This window comes from Parasteatoda tepidariorum, chromosome 7 (assembly GCF_982258835.1).
Source record: "Parasteatoda tepidariorum strain Cologne lab strain chromosome 7, Ptep-v5.0, whole genome shotgun sequence".
Lineage (NCBI taxonomy): Eukaryota > Metazoa > Arthropoda > Arachnida > Araneae > Theridiidae > Parasteatoda > Parasteatoda tepidariorum.
In genome coordinates, this window is record NC_141761.1 from 79650244 (window position 1) to 79671959 (window position 21716).

Below are 21716 nucleotides of genomic sequence, written 5' to 3' on the forward strand. Positions count from 1 at the left end.
ATTTAAATCTGTGTCTGCTATTTTAATCTGTATTTAAATCTGTATAATTTAAAACGTTTCCCTCAAACCCAATTATGCGCTAAAAAAGGTGTAGGAAATTATTTTAAATTTTCGAAATTATGTGAAAATTTCAATTTTATCTTTTTATTCTGGAAATCTTAACAAATAATTTTTGATAAAAAAAGTCACCCGTAAAAAGGTTTTGAGCGAATTTATGCTCTGTATTTAGCATTTTGAAAGAATACTCTGCTCTGTATAGTTTATAAATTTCCTACAAACAAGGCAGAGAAATACAAAATGCACAGTAAATTACATTAACTTTTGAAAGTTAAAAAAAAAACACATAAATCGATAATTTTGATTTTTGTAATTATTTTATTACAAAAATCAAAAGTTATTTTTCCTGCGATTGAGAGTTTTAAACTATTAGTAAATAGTTTACTGATTCAGTCGAGGTAAAAAAATAATACGAATGGTGGGTCAAGCCATGTTAACCTGGTATAAACACCATCAACGTTTAAAAGAATTAAGTTTTTAATAGTCATACTCCAATTTAAAATACAGCTACAAAATATTTTTTTTTCAATATTTAATCAATAATCTCATTTTATTTATTTGCGTTTAACATATTTCAATTCATCCGGTTCGTTAAAGTACAACAAAGAAAAAAAGAATTCCATATTCCACCAATTAATAAACTGATATTAATAAAATTCACTCGATTGTTTACGATATCAAGCATACAACATATTAGAGGCAGGAATGACACCTTGCGCCATATTCACTAAATTCTATCACCAAAGCGGATCAGTAAATTACCCGGGCAAAGTATCCATCACATCCCCCCTCCCCCAATGTGCATTAAGTATTTAAATCTCTGCCACCCTAGTAACACGAAACGCCAAAACACCCTTTCTAGTCAGGGTTTTGGAATCTGATGGCTATTCATTACTTTTCGGTGGCAGCAGTGCGGCCTGGATCATGATGTTCTCCTAGTCCTCCCTATCTGAAGTCGTGTTCCCTAATGGGCAGCCCATGTTCCCTGTGCCCCGTCTGTCTGGACTACTGGAAGTGTCCCTTGGGAGGAAAATCATCCTCTTTTTGTTCGAGAATATTTTTTTCTCGCTCGACTAGAACCGCGTGTGTTTGAAAGTGTCTTTTCAACATAGTTTTTGACTCATATCCAGAGTTACAAAGCCTTCTAATGGAGAACGCGTGTTTTTACGGTTTTAAAGGCGACACTTATTGTGGTTAGTGTGTAATAAACGAGAACATAGCTGCCGCTGAAAATTGTGCTCTTTAGTGCGTATTGATTTCTTTTGGAAGAGAAACTCTTCTTTTAATGTATTATGGAGTGCTTTTTTTTTATTCAACTTAGTTATATTATTTAAGACGGTAAACATGATTTAAAATGTTACGGAAAACTTTAAGCAATTACGTATGTTTTTCGATAGATGTTTTGGTTAATATTATTTGTATAAGGAGTATAATTTGAGTGCTTCGTTGTTTAACTTTATGCTAGGAATTTAAGTAATTTATTGACAAAATTTATCAATTTTAGTTTTTATCACATATATATATCTTATGTAGCACTATAAACTTGGGCATTTCTCAATCTATTGGAAACAGTATTGCTATTATTCATTTTGTTATGTTGTCCTAAGTGTTAAAAAATTAGTTTTAAATTAAGTATTTATTTAAATTCATTTTTTGACGTTGTCTTAAGAAATAATTTAGCCGACCGTGCTATATGGTGGTCGGGAGCTGACCTCAAGCCAGGAAGGTCCCGGGGTTCAAATACCAGATAAGCACTGGATTCTCTTTCGTTCTCTTCTTTGTACTATTTGTCCTTCTAACTATGGGAGCAACATTGTCTCACCTAATATGGTGCCCCTGAGAAAGTGGCCAACAAATTTGCCCTTCTGATACCCGAATGACAAAAGTGAATATCCGGGAGAGCATTGGAGAAAAAGTTATGATTTAAATAGTGGTGAATACATTTTAAATACTTAAGTTATATCTTAAGTATTTATTAAAATTAATTTTGTATTTAGAGAGGTGCGTAAGTAAGTAGTACAGTGTGTAAGGAAGCATTGGGATGAGTTTTCTATTATACGACAGAGTAGGAAATCCTTTTAATACTTTTGCCGACTATTGTGAAATGTCCGAAACTAGTAATTAGGTGGTTTGTGGGATTTAAAGATTACCGGATAGATTTTTAATTGTTTAAATTACTACTAAAATTCAATACATGAAGTGCTTTGACAATGTCTTAAAAATAGTTTAAATTAAAATTAAAGTACTTCCACGCCGGTGAAGCAGTAGGTAATAAAGGTGTTTGGATTGAAGGAGGAGTTGGAGAATTAAAATATTTAAATACGGTAGTGCCATGCATTTGCTTTGGTTACCATTAATGTTTATATGCTGTAAAAAATAATTTTAAAAGGTGACTTAGATAGTCGTCAAAAGTGTATAATTCAGTAATATTCCTCTACTAAAAATCACTAATTTAATACTAAATACTTTTTACATTAGATGGTATTTCGCAATCGAGTGCCTTTAAAAAGGAAATGACAAGGCTGAGATTGATCAGAATCTTAATTAAAGTGAGAAACACGCATGACAATAAATATTGTAAAAAGATTTATTTCTTTTAACCAACATTAAAAAAATTATTTTGCTTTCAAAGATGAAACAGTGGTTTAATACAAGATAATTTTCCTGATAGAATAAGACAGTGAATATTAAAGTCAATAGTATTTCTAGAGTTAATTTTTATGCATGTAGAGTCTTAGAAAAAGGATTCAAAGTTCACTAATTAATTTGCATATTTGAAGACGCAAATTAAAATAATTTGGATTGCGTTCAATCATTGGATCAAAAGTTATAGAGTGTGGTGAATTTATTTTTTAGCGAACAGTGCATAATTAAATATACGATATCAAAAGCATTTATTTTCCTTTCTCTAAAAAAATATAACCAACAATTATCAGACTTGTTATTTTTAAACACGTTTAAGCTTTTAAAATTATGATCTGCATCCATCTTTATAGCTAAAACAAGAAGTTTGGAAATTGGAATAAAGAAACGAAATTTTATTTTGAATTGGTATTTTTCTTGATTACAATTTAAGAGTAATATTTTGTTTCATTTTATAAACCGGTGTTGAACAGCAGACCCAATTCCGAGTTTACAACAATCAATGTTCAACTTTGTAGCCTTGCAATTTATCCAACGCAGAAGATAAAGAGCTCTTGGAACAAGGATTCGGACAAACTAGTCCTCGTGAAGCACTTTTTGACGAGGCTAACCCGTATTTGCGTTACACATGGAGGAAAACCACGATTAAATCTCTCACGGTGATTGACCGGTGCAAACTGGGAACAGAATTCGTATTAACCAGCTACAGCTGCGTGATCTCATTGGGAGGCGAAATCTCTAACCCTGATCCACCACGGATTTAGGATTTATATTAATAAATTTTGAGTTAGCAATTACATTACCTCCGTTTTTTTTCTTTGCTAATTTTATTTATCATTTTTCTAAACTTTTTATGCCGAATATTTCTAATGAAATATTGAAATATTAAATAAAAAAATATCGATAGGAGCTTAGTTGCTGACCCGATGCACAGAGAAAAAGTACAATCAAAAGTACCAGAATATGGTACAATTTACTTCGTCTCTGATTCTATGGGAACAACAAAAAGCTCGGAAATTTTTACCGAAGCCCTTTGTCAATGATTTCGGCAAAATTGCAATAAAATATAATTTTATAATATCTATAAAATTTGATAATTTTTTCGCGATATCCTTAAACATAACATGAAAAACTTTTATTTGATTAAATTTAATTTTCAGTTTTCAAATTTCTACTAAATGTGTGGTAATGAGAACTATACTTTTGAAAAACAAATGTTTCGTGCAACCGTCACCATGGGAATTGAAAAAGTACCAAACGAATGGTTTAAATACCATATATTTTGGTTTTATTAACCAGAATTGAATTTTTTTAATGAAAAATGTCATTATCATGCAGTGTTAATTTTTCAAGAATTTTTTTTCTCCGTGTAAAAGTAGCATGCAAAATTTCCCACTAACTTATTTTTTAAAGTCCTATTAATAAGTAATTTCATTTTAGTCTGCATCTTAAAGTAGTCAATTTTAATAATTAATACTTTTTAGCATGCGTTACTACTCACTTACAAATGAAAAGTTCTTACTAGACAACCATTTTGGCACAGAAAGAGAATTAATGAATTATATCTAATAAAAAAGCCATACTAAAATATTTTTTAAAAATTTTACAGGTGCATCTTTTCTCACAATTCAGTTAGAAAAAATTGTTATAAAGTAAAACAATAAGAAAATGCTTTAAAGACATTTTTTTACACGTATTAAAATGTAGACATGTATGAATGCCTACATTTTATGAAAATGTATGACATTAAATGTATGACACTTCTAGAAAAAGAAGCTATTTTGACAGTCATTTCTAATTATTAAATAAAAATAATTTAATTAGATGAATAACATAATTTAATCCGTTTAGTACAAAAAAAAATCCATTTTTTACAGCCACAACTCATAAAAACATTAATTATTTAGTTCAGCAAATTATATTTAAATAAGTATTTTGTTATCATTAACTATAAAGTAATAGTAAATTCTTAAAAAAAAAATGAGATAAAAATTTATGCAGACATAAGAAAGAATCTCTAGATAGCATTCAGTTAGTTTATTCATTATTATTATTTATGAATAAAATTATTCAAAAAAGACATTGATGAAAAATTCAAGATGCATAAAAATCCAAATAAAAATAATTATACATATAACTTTGAAATCTTTCTTATTATTTTGCATTAGGTTTACTTTTCACTATTAATAAAATTGATAAATGTTTCTCAAAAAAACTGATGAAAGCAAAGACCAGCAAGGAGTGGCATACGAATTCCGCTCAATTGGGTATAATATAGCCTACGTCACAGGTTGTGTTGTTCCTACTAAATTTAACCCATGAACGGCATTTTCTGCGAGCCTAACTTCAAGCCACAAATAAACAAACGAAGTGTTCAATCGTTTCAATAGCTGCTCGCCAGATTTTATTGCATTATAAAGAAAAGTTATTGAAGCTAAATACAACTAAATAAACAACAACAACTAAAACAAATAACAACAACTACTAATAACAATAACTAAATAAACAACAACTAAATTCCATTCGTTTAGCATTGCGTCATATGTTGTTCCTACTAAATCGAAGTAGTTGTGTTTTTTTCATATTATACCCAATTAAAAAGGACTCTCAGTAAGCTTGAATTGATTTCACTACATCTGTGGTTGAACCTGACTTAACTGTAACGTAACCGACTTCGAGTTAATGGTGGACGACCGGCAAATTTCAACGGACTACTCATCTATCAAAGTAAGAGGAACATGAAAGTTAAATCCAATTCGCATACTTAGCAAGGTAAGTAAGTTTTTAATTATTGCTTACGCCATTTAATATTTCTGTTTTCTATGCGTGGTGTTTTTAGTACGAAATTCTTGATTTAGCACATACTTCTAGAATGGTTGTTTATCTTGTTCGATTTGTTAGTTGATTCACTTTTTTTTAACTTCCCGGAGATACCTATTTTAAAGTGCGTTGCTTTAAAAACGTCTACAAAACAGATTTGTCATTAAAATTTTTACGGTGATTATTGAAAAGTGTAAAATGGTTCTTCTGATTGCAGAAAAAATGGGATTTTTAACAATTCTAACCATTATTGTATTTATAATTAAAATAAAAATTTCGGTTTTTATATCTCGGCATTTTATATAGCTATGTCTACACAAAAGCTTATAAAATAACGAAAAATTCTGCGTTTTTATGCATATTTTAGTAATTTTTATTGTCAGTTTAGAACACAGATTAAAAATAAATTAGTATTTATTGTGAGAAAAGAAATTATACTTTCCTTCTTATATTTTGGTACGTAGTGCTTAACATAAGCAAGCATTGAAATGCATTTATTTTCTTTAACTTTCAACAAATTTAAATATTTAATTGCATTTCACTGCAAGGTTAATTATTTATTCATTATTATGTCTAATTCTCATCATATAGAGTTATTGTCGGTAGAATATTAATTGACGGTACGAGCTTGGCGTGATTTTAAATGTTGGAGCCAAAATCAAAATAACGGCCATTGTCGCGAAAGTCTAAGCGAAGATTTCATATCTGCAGAAAATGTAAGTATTCAAAACTGTAGGCCGGGATAGCCTGGTCGGTAGGGTGCTGGGCCCATGTCCAAGAGGTCGTGGGTTCGATCCTCGCCGGCCGAAGACTCCCCGTGTAGTAAATGGTGACTGATGCACGTTAAATCTGTCGAGTCTCAAAGTCCTCCATGTTCCCATAACAAATCAATACCTCTGGCGGTACTGATCCAGGAGTTTCCTTGTCTTCTGGATTGGTTCAAAATTACAGGGCTACGGAGTTGAACATTAGTAGTCGTAAACCCATGAAATTGGGTCGGCTGTTCAACGACGGTTATAAAATAAAATAAAGTATTCAAAACAAAAGCAAGTATTCTGACAATGAAAACAATTTGTAATTATGCCTAAAAGTATTAGTATTATTTAAATCAAGCATTATTGTTGTTAAAATATTTGATTGCAAATTATTAATATTACAATTAATTTGAATTAAAGTCAACTGAAAATAGAAAAAAAAAAAAAAGAAACAATAATAAAAAAAGTGAGCTTTATCTCCTCAAATGTGGCCAAATATGTACTGCACCGTCAACCACTCCTGCCATCTAAAACGAGTTTGATGACATGTTGGTCGGCTTTTGCCTTTGCTTTCTCACTGTATAAATACCCTTTCGGCAAGACATGATGTCTCAGAGTCGAAGCTCCACTCAGATTTACTTCTTATCTTATTCACATACAGGGTGCCCACTGAAGCTTGGAACCAACTTTTTAACTACATAAAGGCTACAACTATAGTTATAAAAGTGACGCCTGTGTAAAGTGACTGTGTGCTACAAGGTGGTATCATTTACAGCGTCACCTGGTGGAAAACTTCGGAATTGTTTCTATCTCAAAAAAGGTACAAGATAGAGAATAAAAGTGAATTAAAAATTTCCGAGCATCACCAATTTAGTACAAAAAAAAAAAACAAAAAAACTTTTGAACGTCAATGTGAAAAACTGAATGCATGAAATGCGGTTTTATGTTTCGCAAATTCTTGTACTATGACGTCATGACACGTTTTTAGAAAGAAAAAAAAACAATTATTTAAAAATAGCTTTAATATTGATGTTCAAAATCATTTCCGTCAACTACAATGCACACGTTTGGATCCTTTCTTGAACTTTGCATTGTATTCTACAACTTTGTAATTTCTTTTTATTTACTCTTCCTTATTCCGTTTTCCTGATAGAAACGTTAAATCCATTGTTTTCAGCCATCTAACGCTGTAAATGGTGCTATCTTATAGCATATAGTACACATCACTATACCAAGACACCACTTTTATTATTACAGCTGTAGCGGTTCTGCAGTTAAGAAAGACGATTCCAAATTTTTTGGGCACCCTATATATATTATATTATATAGATATTTTTACAAAGTTTTTGCTTTATTTATGCAAATTAGGTTGCAGAAAATAAAAAACTCCATGATTAAATTTTTCCTTTTCGAAAATATAAATTGATCAAAACGTAATGAAGGGAAATTTTGTAATTAGTTCTGAAGGAGTTGAACTTGGTAGACCTGATACTTTCATTGATGTTGTTTGCCTGTTGATTTCATTATATTACGCATTAAATATCTCATATTTACTAGCTGTGTTGAATTTCTTCAGAGCAGCAATTTTAAAAAAAATGCGGTTGGAGCATATCTTAAAAAGTACAAACTTTAATGAAAAAAATTAAGATAAATTTAATTTTTTTAAACAATGGATCTAATTGTTTAATAGTTATAATTTAATAGTTTTCATTTTATTTAAATATTTTTTTTGCACAATTTTATTTTTCTGTGGATTATGTTTTCAGAGATACCTCAATTTAGAGCAATCTGTTATTTTCCTCATGCCATTTTTTTTAATCATTCAATCATCACAAATTGAGTTTTGAGTTTGAAGAGTTCTTAGACCAGGAAAAAAAAAGTTTTTCATGGTCTTGGAAATCTAAAGGCCTGGTTTCTTAGGACAGGACGCCGTCAGCTGGAAATCAGCGCTAACCTCTGATTGGTCCATTTGTGAGTTTGATAGTATACGTCATCGAACGCTCATCTTGAACTACAATTGCCGTCCAGCTCAACTGCAGTTGGATTACAACGTGACGTTAACCACAGAAGCAATGGCGGACAACATCCAACAGCACATTAAAATCAGCCAAGATTTTGATTTTGACATTAAACATAGCTTCTTCATTAAACATAGCACTCTTCATTTAGCTCAGCTATAATGTGTTTTTTCTTGGACAAAGTCATTATTTGTTCTCTAAAACACTGGTCGACGATAACAAAATCAATACAAATTCAAAATAAAAATTTTTTTACGTTATTAACGCATGCGCAATGAGAGATAATGTCTGCGTTGAACCGACTGCTCACGCTGATCTAACAAAAAAGTATTTTTTGGCGTCAGATCTACGTCAACTTTCCGCTGACGCCCAGATAAGGCGCTAGTTCTAAGAAACCAGGCCTTGAGCTAACAAACCAGTATTTTGTTGGCGTCAGCGTGACGTTGACGTCCCGCTGACGCCCAGATAAGGCTCTTGTCCTAAGAAACCAGACCTTTAGATTCATTTCCAAGTATCATCTATCTGCAAATCTTTTTAAATTCTTCTCAAAGATCGGTTTAAAACTTTAAAAATATTAAGTCTGAGATATTTCTTTGCTTCTATAGTTACAAATTAATTATTTAATTTTTTATTAATCTTATTCATTTCTTAAATTATTTCATTGTTAAAAAGTTCTTTAACAATTGCCATAGGAAATTAAGAGAATTCGCAATAAATATTAGCTTGAACTGAATACAAATTAAAGGCATCATATGAGATTTACGAAATTAATGAGATTAAAGGATTATTTTCAATTTTCAACATTTAAAAAATAATTTTTTAATAGACTCGAGATTCAAAATTTATGGAACATGCTATAACATTTATTTTTAAATTTTATAAAATTAAGTACTTTTAATTTTTTAATTTAATTACATAACTTTTTTTAAAAATATTTGCAAGTTAAAAAACAAGAAGCACTTACTTAAATATTTGAATATTCATTTACAAAACTATAAAAAATTCTGATTTTTACCTACATTTCTGAGACGGTGTGTAAGATTAAAAGAAAATTTATTCGAATACTTTTATCAGTTTATTATGTCAGAGAAAAAATTGAAATATTTACACAAAATTTAACTTAGTGCCACAGTTAATTTGAACTATTTTTCAAAAAACAAATTAAATTTTGTTTCTAAAATTTTTATTATTATATTAGATTGACATGATGGTTGTAATTGGGCTTTTGATTTTACTGTAAATGATTTGTTACTGTACATATTGTAAAAGCTTCTTGTAATAAAATGATGCCATTAGCTAAGAATATCTATTTTTTTCCTTCTGTATGGGCTTTATGTTATTGTAAAATCTGCCTTCATACCGTCTGCTTTAAATATTTTTCTAGTGTAGTTATATAACATAAATACTTGAATAATTAAATTTGCTTTTGATTGCGATTTGGTTACGAATGAAAAATTACAGAGCTGCAGGGGAAGGGATAAACTACTGCTATTTACTTATTAAAATTCTTATTAAAGAAGCAGATTTAAGAAGAATATGTTTTTATTCCATCAATTACTTAGAATTAAAAGTACAATGTGGGAAAAAATATAACCTTACCGTTACTGTATTTTTTTTCTCCCTACTAAGCGTCTGTTCTTTTACAATTTTTTATTTAAGTCTACCATTTAAAAAAACTACTGAGATAGGCATATGTATCATATAATGAGTATTACTATTTAAATAGAATTGATTATGTATTAGTGATGAAGAAAGGGGCAAAGTGATTGTCATGATTATTTCAAAAGTTTCAAAATATTTGATTGAATTAAGCAATTATTTATTTCTAAAATCTAATTTAGATCTTCAAAAGTAATAACTATTTCAATTAAGCTAATAGAATAATAATTATAAAATTTTTTGCGCATCACCCCTCCCTCTTTTTAATATTTCATCATACAAAAACAATTTCAGAGTTAAAAATTCCAGTACCTGTAAGGTAGACAAAGTTTTTAAAATTTAATACCAACTTATTATACATAATATTGCCTCAGTTATTCTTATGAAAAATGTTTTTTTTTTAATATATTTAAATTATTGATGATCGATCAATTTATGAAATTCTGCATTTAAAAATGTTTTCCAACGTTAAACAACTGGACTATGCGTAAAAGAAAATAGGATAAATACATTTAAAAAACATGGTTTAATGTTTAACTAAGCGAATGTAAATTTAGCTTTCAACCAATATAAGAAATTTGGTGCGAAATTCTACCGTTGCTGTGGTGTTCCTAATGATATAAAGGTCCTATATTAGTCCCTGGGTGTTCCCAAAAGCACTATTGTAGTTAAACATTGAACTAAATCCTAGGTTTTCTTTTAGACCAATGTTTCTTTAAAACTAGTTTGTATTATAGCTTGAAACGTGGTTCAGCCTTTCACTGTAAAATTGGTATGAGCAAAACATTAAGCTTTGCTCAATCTTTCACCTAAAATTCTGCCAAAAGTTGAACCTGGTTCGACCGTCTCACTCAAAAATGGGCATAAAGAAAAGCTTCTGATTTAGTTCAACGTTTAACTGCAACAGCAGTCGTATTTCCTCCAACCCCACGACATTTTCAGAACTTCGCATCAAGTTTCTTATAATATTGGATGCAGCTAAATTGGCACCAATTATTTGGTAAAACGTTGAACCTTATTTTAGATGGTGTTGAAAGGCCATTCAAATATTACCTAATCATGTTCTTGGCAATTTTGGAATCCCCTCACCTCTCTTGGCTAAAAATAAGGCAAGAGCAAACTCTCTCTTGATTATGCAAGAAAATCGTAACACATTGTTTTTAGATTAACTTTATGAAACAAATTTTTCTTGGATAAAATTCAAATGAAAGAAGCATAAAAAAATATACGTTTCAATTCTTCTTATAAAGTATTGAATAGAATATTTATTAGTAACCTTTTGTTTTCCTCGTAAAAATATTTTTTCCTCTGAAAATCTTCTAAAAATTTTTTTTCTAATTTTTCTTTCCTTGAATTCAATTTATATTTTTCCGTGCGTAATTTTTCGTAACATTTTTTTAATTATTTTGCGCTTTCGAAAATTTAAAAAAGGATTTTGATGTCTTATGTAGCCATTGCTTATACCCTTTTCCCCACATTGTAAAAAAAAATTACAAGCATTCATCATCGTTAGGTGATTAAGCAATTTCTGAACGGTCTTTGAACAAGCCAAACTGATATGATTCTGGTTTATCTGCTTATGAATATATATAAAAAAGAGGATATGCCCGTAAAATAAGAATTTAAAATTAAACATAAAACCTATATTTATAATGTATTTAACTTCAATTTTATTGTGTTAGACATATTTCTCTTAAAATAATCAAAAATACTTTCGAAACATAGTCCAGTTAGAACTATCAAAAACCCTATCAGAATGAAGTCCCAATTTTTTTTGGTAAGAAAATAAGATTTTCGATGCATATTTTTATAATTATTTTTCCTTCTTTTTTACAATTCAAATTTTTTTTTGCAATCCTTTTAATGAAAAGAAAAATACGCTGCAAAACATTGCGGATCGAATAATGATAACCGTAAAATCTCTTTTAACCATAAAATTTTCAGAAAAGAAAATCTTATATACCGTAATTTATTTACAGTAATATTTATTGTAAAATAACTGAATCACTGCAATTAAATAAATATTACAGTGAAAACGGGGTATAGTATGATAAAAACGGATTTCACGGAAAAATGGATTTTACCAATGCTGCACTCAGGGTACTAGTGCTTTTGACCATAATTTGGAAATCCGGAATTTTTCAGGGTATAATGCATTTATTACAAAAATAGTTCTAAAGTACGTTCTATTGGTTGATTTTTTGGGATATGTGCCACAACAACCAAAATTTTAAACTGTCTCATTTTATCCCCGAATCCAGTGAACATATATTTAGTAGTAAATGAGTATATGCTTATCAGTCAAACGTTGACATAATGGAATTGATTTAATTAGTCGATTGCTTCATGTAAGTCTCGAATGATTATCAACTAAAAATCTATCTTATCAGCCTACGGTGTACCGAGATTCGTTTCGTTCATCAAGTTTTTCATATTATCTTCGATTGACTAATCTATTGAATATATATTTAATAGTATAGTCATATTTACTAGTGTAGTGCAAAATTCAATTTTGATCGAAACTTATCGCAAGTGCAACTTTAATTGTTTTTATTTTTGCGAATTTTTCTCATTTTTTGAAATTAAATAATAAAAATTTATTCATTGTTGTAGAGGAAATTTTATTTAGTTATCCCGTACAGTCAGAAATAAAATTCTCACTTTTGACGATTCAGCAATCCTTGAGTTGTTATTCGTTAATTTTGAGAATCATTTCATCATGAACTCACGTGGTTTGAGACGAAATGCGAACTCGGAAATATATGACGAAAATGTTTCCTTAACTCGAAACCTCATCGTAAAGCATTATGGGAAATTGTTAACTAGGAAGAAGACTGCGCGATCGAAGACAAAGTGAAGAAATAAACAGACCATCTTGTCTGGCGGTCAAAGAAAGGGCCTTGTACTAGGAAGATCCCGGGTTCGTATCCCGCTTGGAAATAGGTGTAATTTATCGCTCTGCTCTATCTTTATCGCTCTGCTCTATCGTCTTGCATTGTTGGGGTGACATTGATCAACCTATAAGGGGCCCACGATATAGGGATTATTATAAATGTTAGATACATTATGCACAACTAGAATTTTTTTTCCTTTGGAAAATGGAATGATGAAATATTTTTTTTCAATTTTGACGAAATTCGTTTCCTAGAAGAAGTGACGTTAGTTATTTCGTTACTTTGATAAAGTGTTTGCTTGGAGCATATATCAGGAAATGGTTTCGTCAAAAACAAAGAAAATTTTGTGACATTTGAGAAACCATTTCTTACAGGGCGATATTTCTATTTTATAAATTCTTGCTTGAGTTGATGTCCAAAGTAGCGAGAAAGAAAGAGAAGAAGGAGAGAGAGGAAGAGAGGGGGAAAAAAAGAGAGAAATTAGATGTTACTAGATATACTGGATAATATTTAAACTGAGATTTTAGAAACTATAACAAACTTGATTGTAGAGAAATAAGAAGAGTCCCATTTGGACTGTGGTATAAAGTTATCGTTAAAGAGATAAAATTACTTGATTAAAGAGATAAAATTACTCGTTAAGGAGATAAAATTATGATATTTATTTCTTCTTATCATATCACTCTGTTTACAAAATTTAATTTTTTTTAAAAAAAAATCCATTCATTAATTTTCTCCTCTATGTAATCGCTTACTTCGTTACGATTAGTATATTAGCAAAATTTTCGTATTACAGAATAATAATTATATATTTTATAAATAAAATAACTTTTACTTTTCTTTTAAAAAAATATCGTCTTTTGAGAAACAGACAATAAGGAATTCGAAGTAATAACGGGGTATGGTAAGCGGAGTGAACAGCTGAGGATCCCTCTAGTTTCATTTAAAGAAAAAAAAGATATTTATTAAGCTTTTCATCAACAGTAGTAAACAAAAATCTAACCTGTACTCTGGATTCTGTGAGTCCTATACGCATGGCCAATTCTTCTCTCATAAATATATCGGGATAATGTGTCTTTGAGAAACTTCTTTCAAGTTCCTGAAGTTGTGCGGGTGTGAAGCGAGTCCTATGCCTCTTTTGTTTAAGGGGTTTGTCGTTGGACGGGGCATCACTGGTATTGGGGGCTCCCCCATGGCCCCCGGAATTGTGCAGGCCATCCAGGACCTGAAGACCTCCGCTCTCCCCGCCTGCACCACCGTTGCTCTTCACTAGGCCGGAATCTTCCTTTGAACCTAGAAGAGAAAAGGCTAAAATTCTTTATAGAGTTTAGTTCAAACCTACTAACTGCACAGCAAGAATCATAAATTAATTTCCTATCCTTTGAACCTAAAGTTTAAAAGATTATCAAAGGATCATCTTCCTTTGGACTTGAAAAAGGCTTAACTTGATCATGGAGTTCTGTTCCGACCTACTAACTGCACAGCAGAAAAAATATAAAAAATTCCATATCCTTTAAACCAAGACATAGGAAAATGATTAAAGAATAATCTTTCCTTGGGCTAAACAAGAATTTAAAATTTTTTTACTATACTTTGAACCTAAACCTTAAAGATGATCAAAGAATAATTTTCCTTTGGGCTTATAAAAGATTAAACTCTATTATGGAATTATTTAAACCAATTAACTGTGTGTTTAGAATTATGAAAAATTTATCATCATTCAAATCCAAAAATTAATACCTCTAAATCTCCAGCACAAAATTCAATACTGTACCATCCAAACTTAGTATACTATCCTAAGCCCATAGATTAAATTTAATAATTATAGCCAAATAATGAATTTACTATATATGTGAACAACTAGGAACCGAGAATCAAATGTTTCATGGTATTAAATAACGTTTGTATATTAACTTTGTACCTTTAACTATAAAAACTCATTATATGAAAATCTGATCCCTAAGACATGCTATTTTAGACGTAGAAGTTTATCTTTTTCTATACTTCTACGCCATATAACTTGTAATCTTAAATGGAATATATCTTCGTATCACGAAAAATTAAATCTTTATTCCTGAAAATACCATTTTTAAGCTAAACTGTGTTTTGGTTGAACATTTTATATTCTTAGCCTTTACTATTTTTGCGAAGTGTATATATTGTCTAGTTTCAAACTTTTGTTTTACAACTAAACTATTTATGATTTTTGGAAACCTGTCGGTCATCATAGGTATATTAAGGAAAGAAAATGTATAAGTTCGATTTAGCAATTGGGACGATGTTGACAGGTGAGTGAAATTGATCATGGAACATTGTAGGAGCATTCCAAATCACTAGTTCAAAACTATTTACTTAGACATCAACGCATGACTATTTTATATTATTCATAGCTAGTTCCTTAGACATCAACACACTTTTACAAATGCTTCTAAACTATTAAAATATTTTGAAACTTATCTGCCATCTTAAGAATATTAAGAAAAGAGAATACTTATATTTATCTACAGCAAACGTGATGATTCTTACAGGTTCGTGGAATTTATCACGGAACATTGTAGGAGCATTCCAAAGTACAGTACTAGCTTAAAGCTATTACATTAGACATCACCACACAGCTATTATATATTATTCTTATTCATAGTCAGTTCCTTAGATGTCAATACACTTTTAGATAAAATTCTAAATTTATTTTAAATTCGTTCTGAAAATCATCTGTCACCATTAGATTATTAAGAAAAGAAATATATAAATTAATCTACAACAAGCATGATGATTTTGACAAGTGAGAAGAATTGATAATGGAACATTGTAAGACCATTTCCAAAGTAGTTAAAAACTTATTTCCTTAGGCATCAAGTCACGGCTATTACTTATTATTTATATTACTCATACGATAGTAAAGTATAAGACACATTATAAGCTAGAATATTACAATAAATAGTAAAATAGGTTTTTGTAATTAATTTATTAGAAAAGGAAATGAAAAAATTTGGGTCCAAAAGTTCGTCATAGTTTCTGCTGCTCAGGTTGTATTTTCTCTGGTAATATTAATGGAATATTCACTTAAAATGAGATTATTAGCTACTTTGTCAGTATTATAACTAAACTAACTAATATAACACTGGAATTAGAGCGTTAAACAAGTATAAATTTAGATCTCATTACGCGATATGATAAATATTTAACAAAATACACATATTTATAGTAAAAATGACAGGTAACCATGATTCTAAGTCATTCTTATTTATTATACCACAAGTAATTGTTCAAAATAAACAAAATTTAAATTGCGAAATATTGAGAAGCATCAAAAAGTGAAATAAATAAATAAAAAAAGTTTCGTTAACTTAAATTCGATTTTCGCTTAAAATGACAAATTCTAAAATGTCAGTATTAAACATTGACACACTTATTTCAAAGTAATGAACCTTATTTTATCCAAGTTCAATAATTTTGCATGTGCTTATCGTAGACAAGTCATTTAATTTCAAACAAGGTTCATCCATATGTTTTCAAAATTTTGTAGTACATCGAATTTGTGTTTATTTTTGTAGTACATTTGTGCTAAAATGTTGTTGTACAGAATGCTTTTTATGTGATTGTTATGATTTGTAAGAGGCAGCATCTAATCTCTTTTGTGTACTTGTAAATTTTATTTACCAATTTTTCTTTCTTCTTATTTCTGGCATCAAGTCTAGCTCGAGCTTGTAAAGTAAAAACTTGAGAGATTTAAATCCTTCGTCAACAATAGATAACTAATCTTTAATTTTAAAAAAAAAATTACAAAAAGGCATTTGAAATTTCAATTACTTACGAAACAATTTGAATTTTAAGAAAATAAATCTCGTAATATCATTTATCATTAAAAATGACCCATTCATCACATCAAATTTCAACTCCGTAGTTGCATTTCATCGGACAGTAAATCGGTCAAAACAGTTTTTGTTTACTTCAATCTTAATAGGTGATAATTCTCAAATTATAATAATCGAATCTTAATTTTTTTAATCCATTGAATTCCATATCTTATTTCTAGGTCTTATAAATTTTGCGAAGTAAAACAAAATATACCTCAAAATTAAAATAAAATTAAAATTGCCATGATTTTTGAATAAATTGGAATTTTTAAAACAATAAAAAACTCCAAGTTAAATTCATAAACAAATATGGCTTATTAAGCATGGCGAATGTCAACTCTATGATTGCTTTCCTGCGGCCTATACAGTGAACCTTATGGTATTTTTTTTTTTTTTTTTGAAAGTTTAACATTTATTAATTTTCAAACTAATTATTGAATGTAACATTTATTTTTGTCATCTTATTGTACTTCCAGTACATTTTTCTTAATGCCTTGATAATTTCTGAGTCGCTTAGATTTCGTGCAACGAAATAAGAAATAGCTAAAACAATATGTTTCAGATTGTGGAAACTTTTCTTTAGAAAATTAAAAATCCTTTTCGGCATATTTATGTAAATAAATTATATTTCTTGGTCTGATTTAGTGCTAAAAATATCATCCGATTGAATTAATTTGCATACTTACGTTTTATAATTCGATTTTTTATTTTTTTATTACATTTTTTTTTTTATTTATTTTTTATTACAGTGCGTAAAAAAAAATGAACTACCCTAAATAACTTTTGGTTTAATGATTGGATCTTTTTGTTCTAGGACTAAATCTTAATAGTTCAAGGGTGTGACTCCAAATATGCTGATTAATTATTGATGACGATATTTTAGGTCACAAAATAAGACACAAAAACGTACTTTCTCTGAATAAACGTATCTTTACTTCTACTGATTCGTATTTCTGATCCTGGAAATGTAGGGGGTAGCTGCAATTTGGAAAATATGGTCTCTATAGTTTGGACAGGAGAGTAGTCCAAAGTTTGGGACCCCTTAATGTTAATTTTTTCTTAAGAATCTCGCCATATCTCGCGAACTTTTTAAGTGAATGGAAAACTTTTCACACACAACTATAAAACTCGCTTATTCTAAGATAATTCAACACAAAAAAATAACTTATAGTAAATATTTATTATTTTTTGTTATTTTATTTAATAATAGTCGGAAAAAAATTTTGAGTTGCAAGACATACAATTTTCAACAACATTTTAAAGAATGCAATTTTACATGACATTACATGACAATTTTACATTATTTTAGTAACTACTCTATCAATTTCATTCAGATTTTGTATTTTGAAATGTAAAACTGCCTTCTTTGAAATGATGTAAAAAACTGCATACCTTTTAATTCACAATTTTTTCTACTTCAACTAAAATAATAAAAATTAATAAATATGTACTGAAAGTCATTTTTTGTGAAGAATTATCCTTGGATAAGCGAATTATATAATCGCGTGAAATTTTTTTTTAGTTCTTTAAAAAAGTCCTCGAGATAGGAAGCAATACGTAAAAAGTAAAATTAGCATTAAAAAGTTAAAATATTTGACGGCTCTCCGAATCAAACTATTGGGGTCATTCTTCCCAGATTGCTGCTACTCTCTATGTTTCGATTACTTTAAAAAATAGATATGTTTATTAAGAGAAAGTACGCCTTTATGTCTGATTTAGCAAATTAAAATATCGTCTGCACTGCTTAAGTAGCATATTTAAGGTCACGCCTTCAAACCATTAAGCATGAGTCCTAGAACAAGAAGATACCATCAATAGAACAAAAGTCATTCAAGATAGTCCGTTTATTTAGTTATTTTGTTTTTGCACATTGTACAATAATTTTAATGTTAACTAATTTCAGAGACACAGGGAAGATTTAGAAATTTATGAAATTCAAAATCTTAGAAGAGAGTGAAATCCAAAACAACCATTAAGAGTTTCTTGATTTCATGCTTGGGAAATATTTTAAAATAATATATTTTTGATAAAATAAATCTATGAAGTTTCTAAATATTTAGCATTGATTACTGTGTAGGAATTAAACAGTGATTGATTGGCTGAAAAATTAGCGGTCATTTCTCTGAAATGAATGTGCTTCTAATCCCAAAAGAATACCAGAATATTCAAAACATGGAAACTAATAAAGATATTTTTTTTAAAAAACTAATTTTTAATGAGACAAAATAATGAAGTAATATATAATTACTAATTAATTGTTAATAACAATTATTAAGTTTTTGTAATCACTGCTGATAATTATAAAATAGTTATATTAGCAGTAATCACTAATTGCTCATGAATAATTATTAAATTTTTGATATTTTTATTTTTAATTATTATAGTTGACAATTAGCATTTTTTTTTAAAGACTCATTAAAGTAATAAAATTAAAAAAAATACTTCTCATATTTTGTTACAAAATTTTTCGAAAATATGATAATAGTTAATAAGTATTAATTATTTATTTAAATTAAAACGGGTTTATGAGGCATTTCTTAAAATTGCTTCTCTATATTGATATGAGTAGTCATGTTCAATAAGGTAAGGCTACAGGTAAACATAAGAAGCTTTTTTTCCGTTTACTAATAGCTTTCAGGTACGGTTATCAATTACAAAATTAATTAATTGTAAAATTAAAAATAGGTTATTAAATATCAAAAGCTAAATTTTTACCTTGAATTAATCTCGAGTTATTTCCATTTCGTATACGAAAAATGTTGGTGGGAATAAGTTGTTTTGATTTAAAACTTGATCAAAAATATTAAGATTTGCGTTTAAAAAAAATTAAAACTGAAATATAAAATTCAGAAATTAGAATAAAAATCTGATTGTTTTGATTAATAAACTGCACATTCATGCATATCTCCATAATTTATTAACACCTTTTAAGATATTTTATTTGCTACTTCCGAACTAAAAAAAAATCATTTGAATTTTTAAAAAAGTAAATGTTCCAAATTAATGCATGCGTTGTCTATGGAAAAAACATTTATACAAAATATTATAAAAAATATAAAAGCAGACGAAACGGCTAGGAAACGGTCCTAAACTAACAGCTTAAGTGCTGAAGAAAAGTGTTCTAAAAATATGCAGGTGGCTAATATAAGTTATCAAAATTGCAAAAACCTTTCGTCTAGGATTAAAAACGTGAAAAATAAATGATTTTCATTAAATAAGGTTCATTTTAATTTGCCAATTAAACGCGTCAAATAAATGTAAAGATTGATATTAACTTTTAACGTAAATACTCATTTACATTTCTCCCTATTGGCAGCACATAAAAAAACGGCATAGTTGAATTAATTTTTCAAACTCAAAGTTGAGTAGAAATTTAATTTTTTTTTTTAATTCAAACAAAATACAGGTAAAAGTAGGCATTTATCACATGGTATTCATATCGCTATATAACATGAAAAATAATAGTATTATACAGTTTTCAATTGTTAATGGTGCAATTTTGTTGGATAAAAAAAATCACATGATAGAATCGAATTTTCCCACATTAATATCCATATTTTTTTTTGGTGTCATCGGTATAACATTAATAAAAGACATAAAGGTATTGTTTTCCAATAAAATATTACATTCCTAATTTAAAGGTACTTGTTTATTTCAAATACTTATTTTTCCTATTCTATTTTGCTATTATTATGTTTCCGATTTTGATTGTTTTCTATGTTAAGAGCTTGAAACTTAAAGAGTTGTTTTTTACTTTACAATATTCTATGATAGTACCTTATTATTCTAAAAAAACTTATTTAAATCAATTTCTAAACTTATTTACTTTTTTAGAGTGATTATATTTTGGCTCAAATTACAAAACTACAGTTAAAGAGATCTGAAAATATAAAATAAGTAAAATTTCTCTAGATTTATTTGCAATATACTGCTGCATAAATATTGAAATTATAGTCAGCTAAAATAAAAAGACTTATTAAATACTATTATGCATATATATATATATATATATATATATATATATATATATATATATATATATATATATATATATATATATATATATATATATATATATATATATATATATATATATATATATATATATATATATATATATATATATATATATATATATATATATATATATATATTTAATAGAATTAAGAAATTAATATTATATTTTCGCTTAAGGCATACTCATAAATTGAAGGGAAAAAAAACTGTTGTTCATTAAAATATGCTCCAAAAAGTTAAACATCAAGACATTTGAATAACAAGTACTTGCTAAGAAGTCGCAAATGAGTCAATTAATAAATAATTTTTAAACTTGAAATAAATTATCTTATTTGGTTAAGCGACGACAAAAACTACACTCAAACTACTAATTAATTTAACAAACACAACTTATTAATTTATCTTAAAACGATAATTTTTTAAACACTTAAATAGGAACTTACTCGACTCTTTATCTTGAAACACTAATTGTTCATTCAATGATTCATCAATCACAGACTGATTATAGAAATTTAAATTAGCTAACGACAGCTGATTGTCCATGAAATTGAAATTATTATTTTGTGCCGCAGACAAATCAAACGTTGTCGACGCTAAACTGTTACTTGAATTCCTCTTCGATTCCATGAAATTGTTTAAAACAGACTCGAAAAGTGACAAATCATAATTCAAAACTTCTTGATCATTAAGTAATTGGTTAACTATAGGAATATCATTACAATCCATATCGTAAAGGTTTTTTGGAACTAAATTTGGTAAAAAGTGCTTGAAGAACACAACTAGTAAGATAACGCCCATTTTTGAGTTATATCCAATTATCCTCTCCTAATTTGAAATGCTGATGACGTTTTTTCATGCATCGAACTATATACCTGAGAGTTGGCCATCGATTGAAAAGGTGACAAAAGTGACTGGAAGTCGGCAACATCAAACGATTTCAACATCTGGGTTTGATTTTGCAAATCTTCCATTGTTGAAAAAAGTGACTTCTTGAAT

The 21716-nt window shown here is 28.6% G+C and overlaps 1 protein-coding gene across 1 annotated transcript in view; it reads right to left on the reverse strand.

Annotated features, from left to right (window-relative positions):
* LOC107442263 (homeobox protein orthopedia) overlaps positions 1-21716 on the reverse strand; it is a 90959-nt gene that overhangs the window by 42640 nt on the left and 26603 nt on the right. The window contains exon 2 of the mRNA XM_043043188.3: positions 13850-14139. Within this exon, the coding sequence (XP_042899122.1) occupies positions 13850-14139 (290 nt within the window). The remainder of the gene's footprint in view (positions 1-13849; positions 14140-21716) is intronic.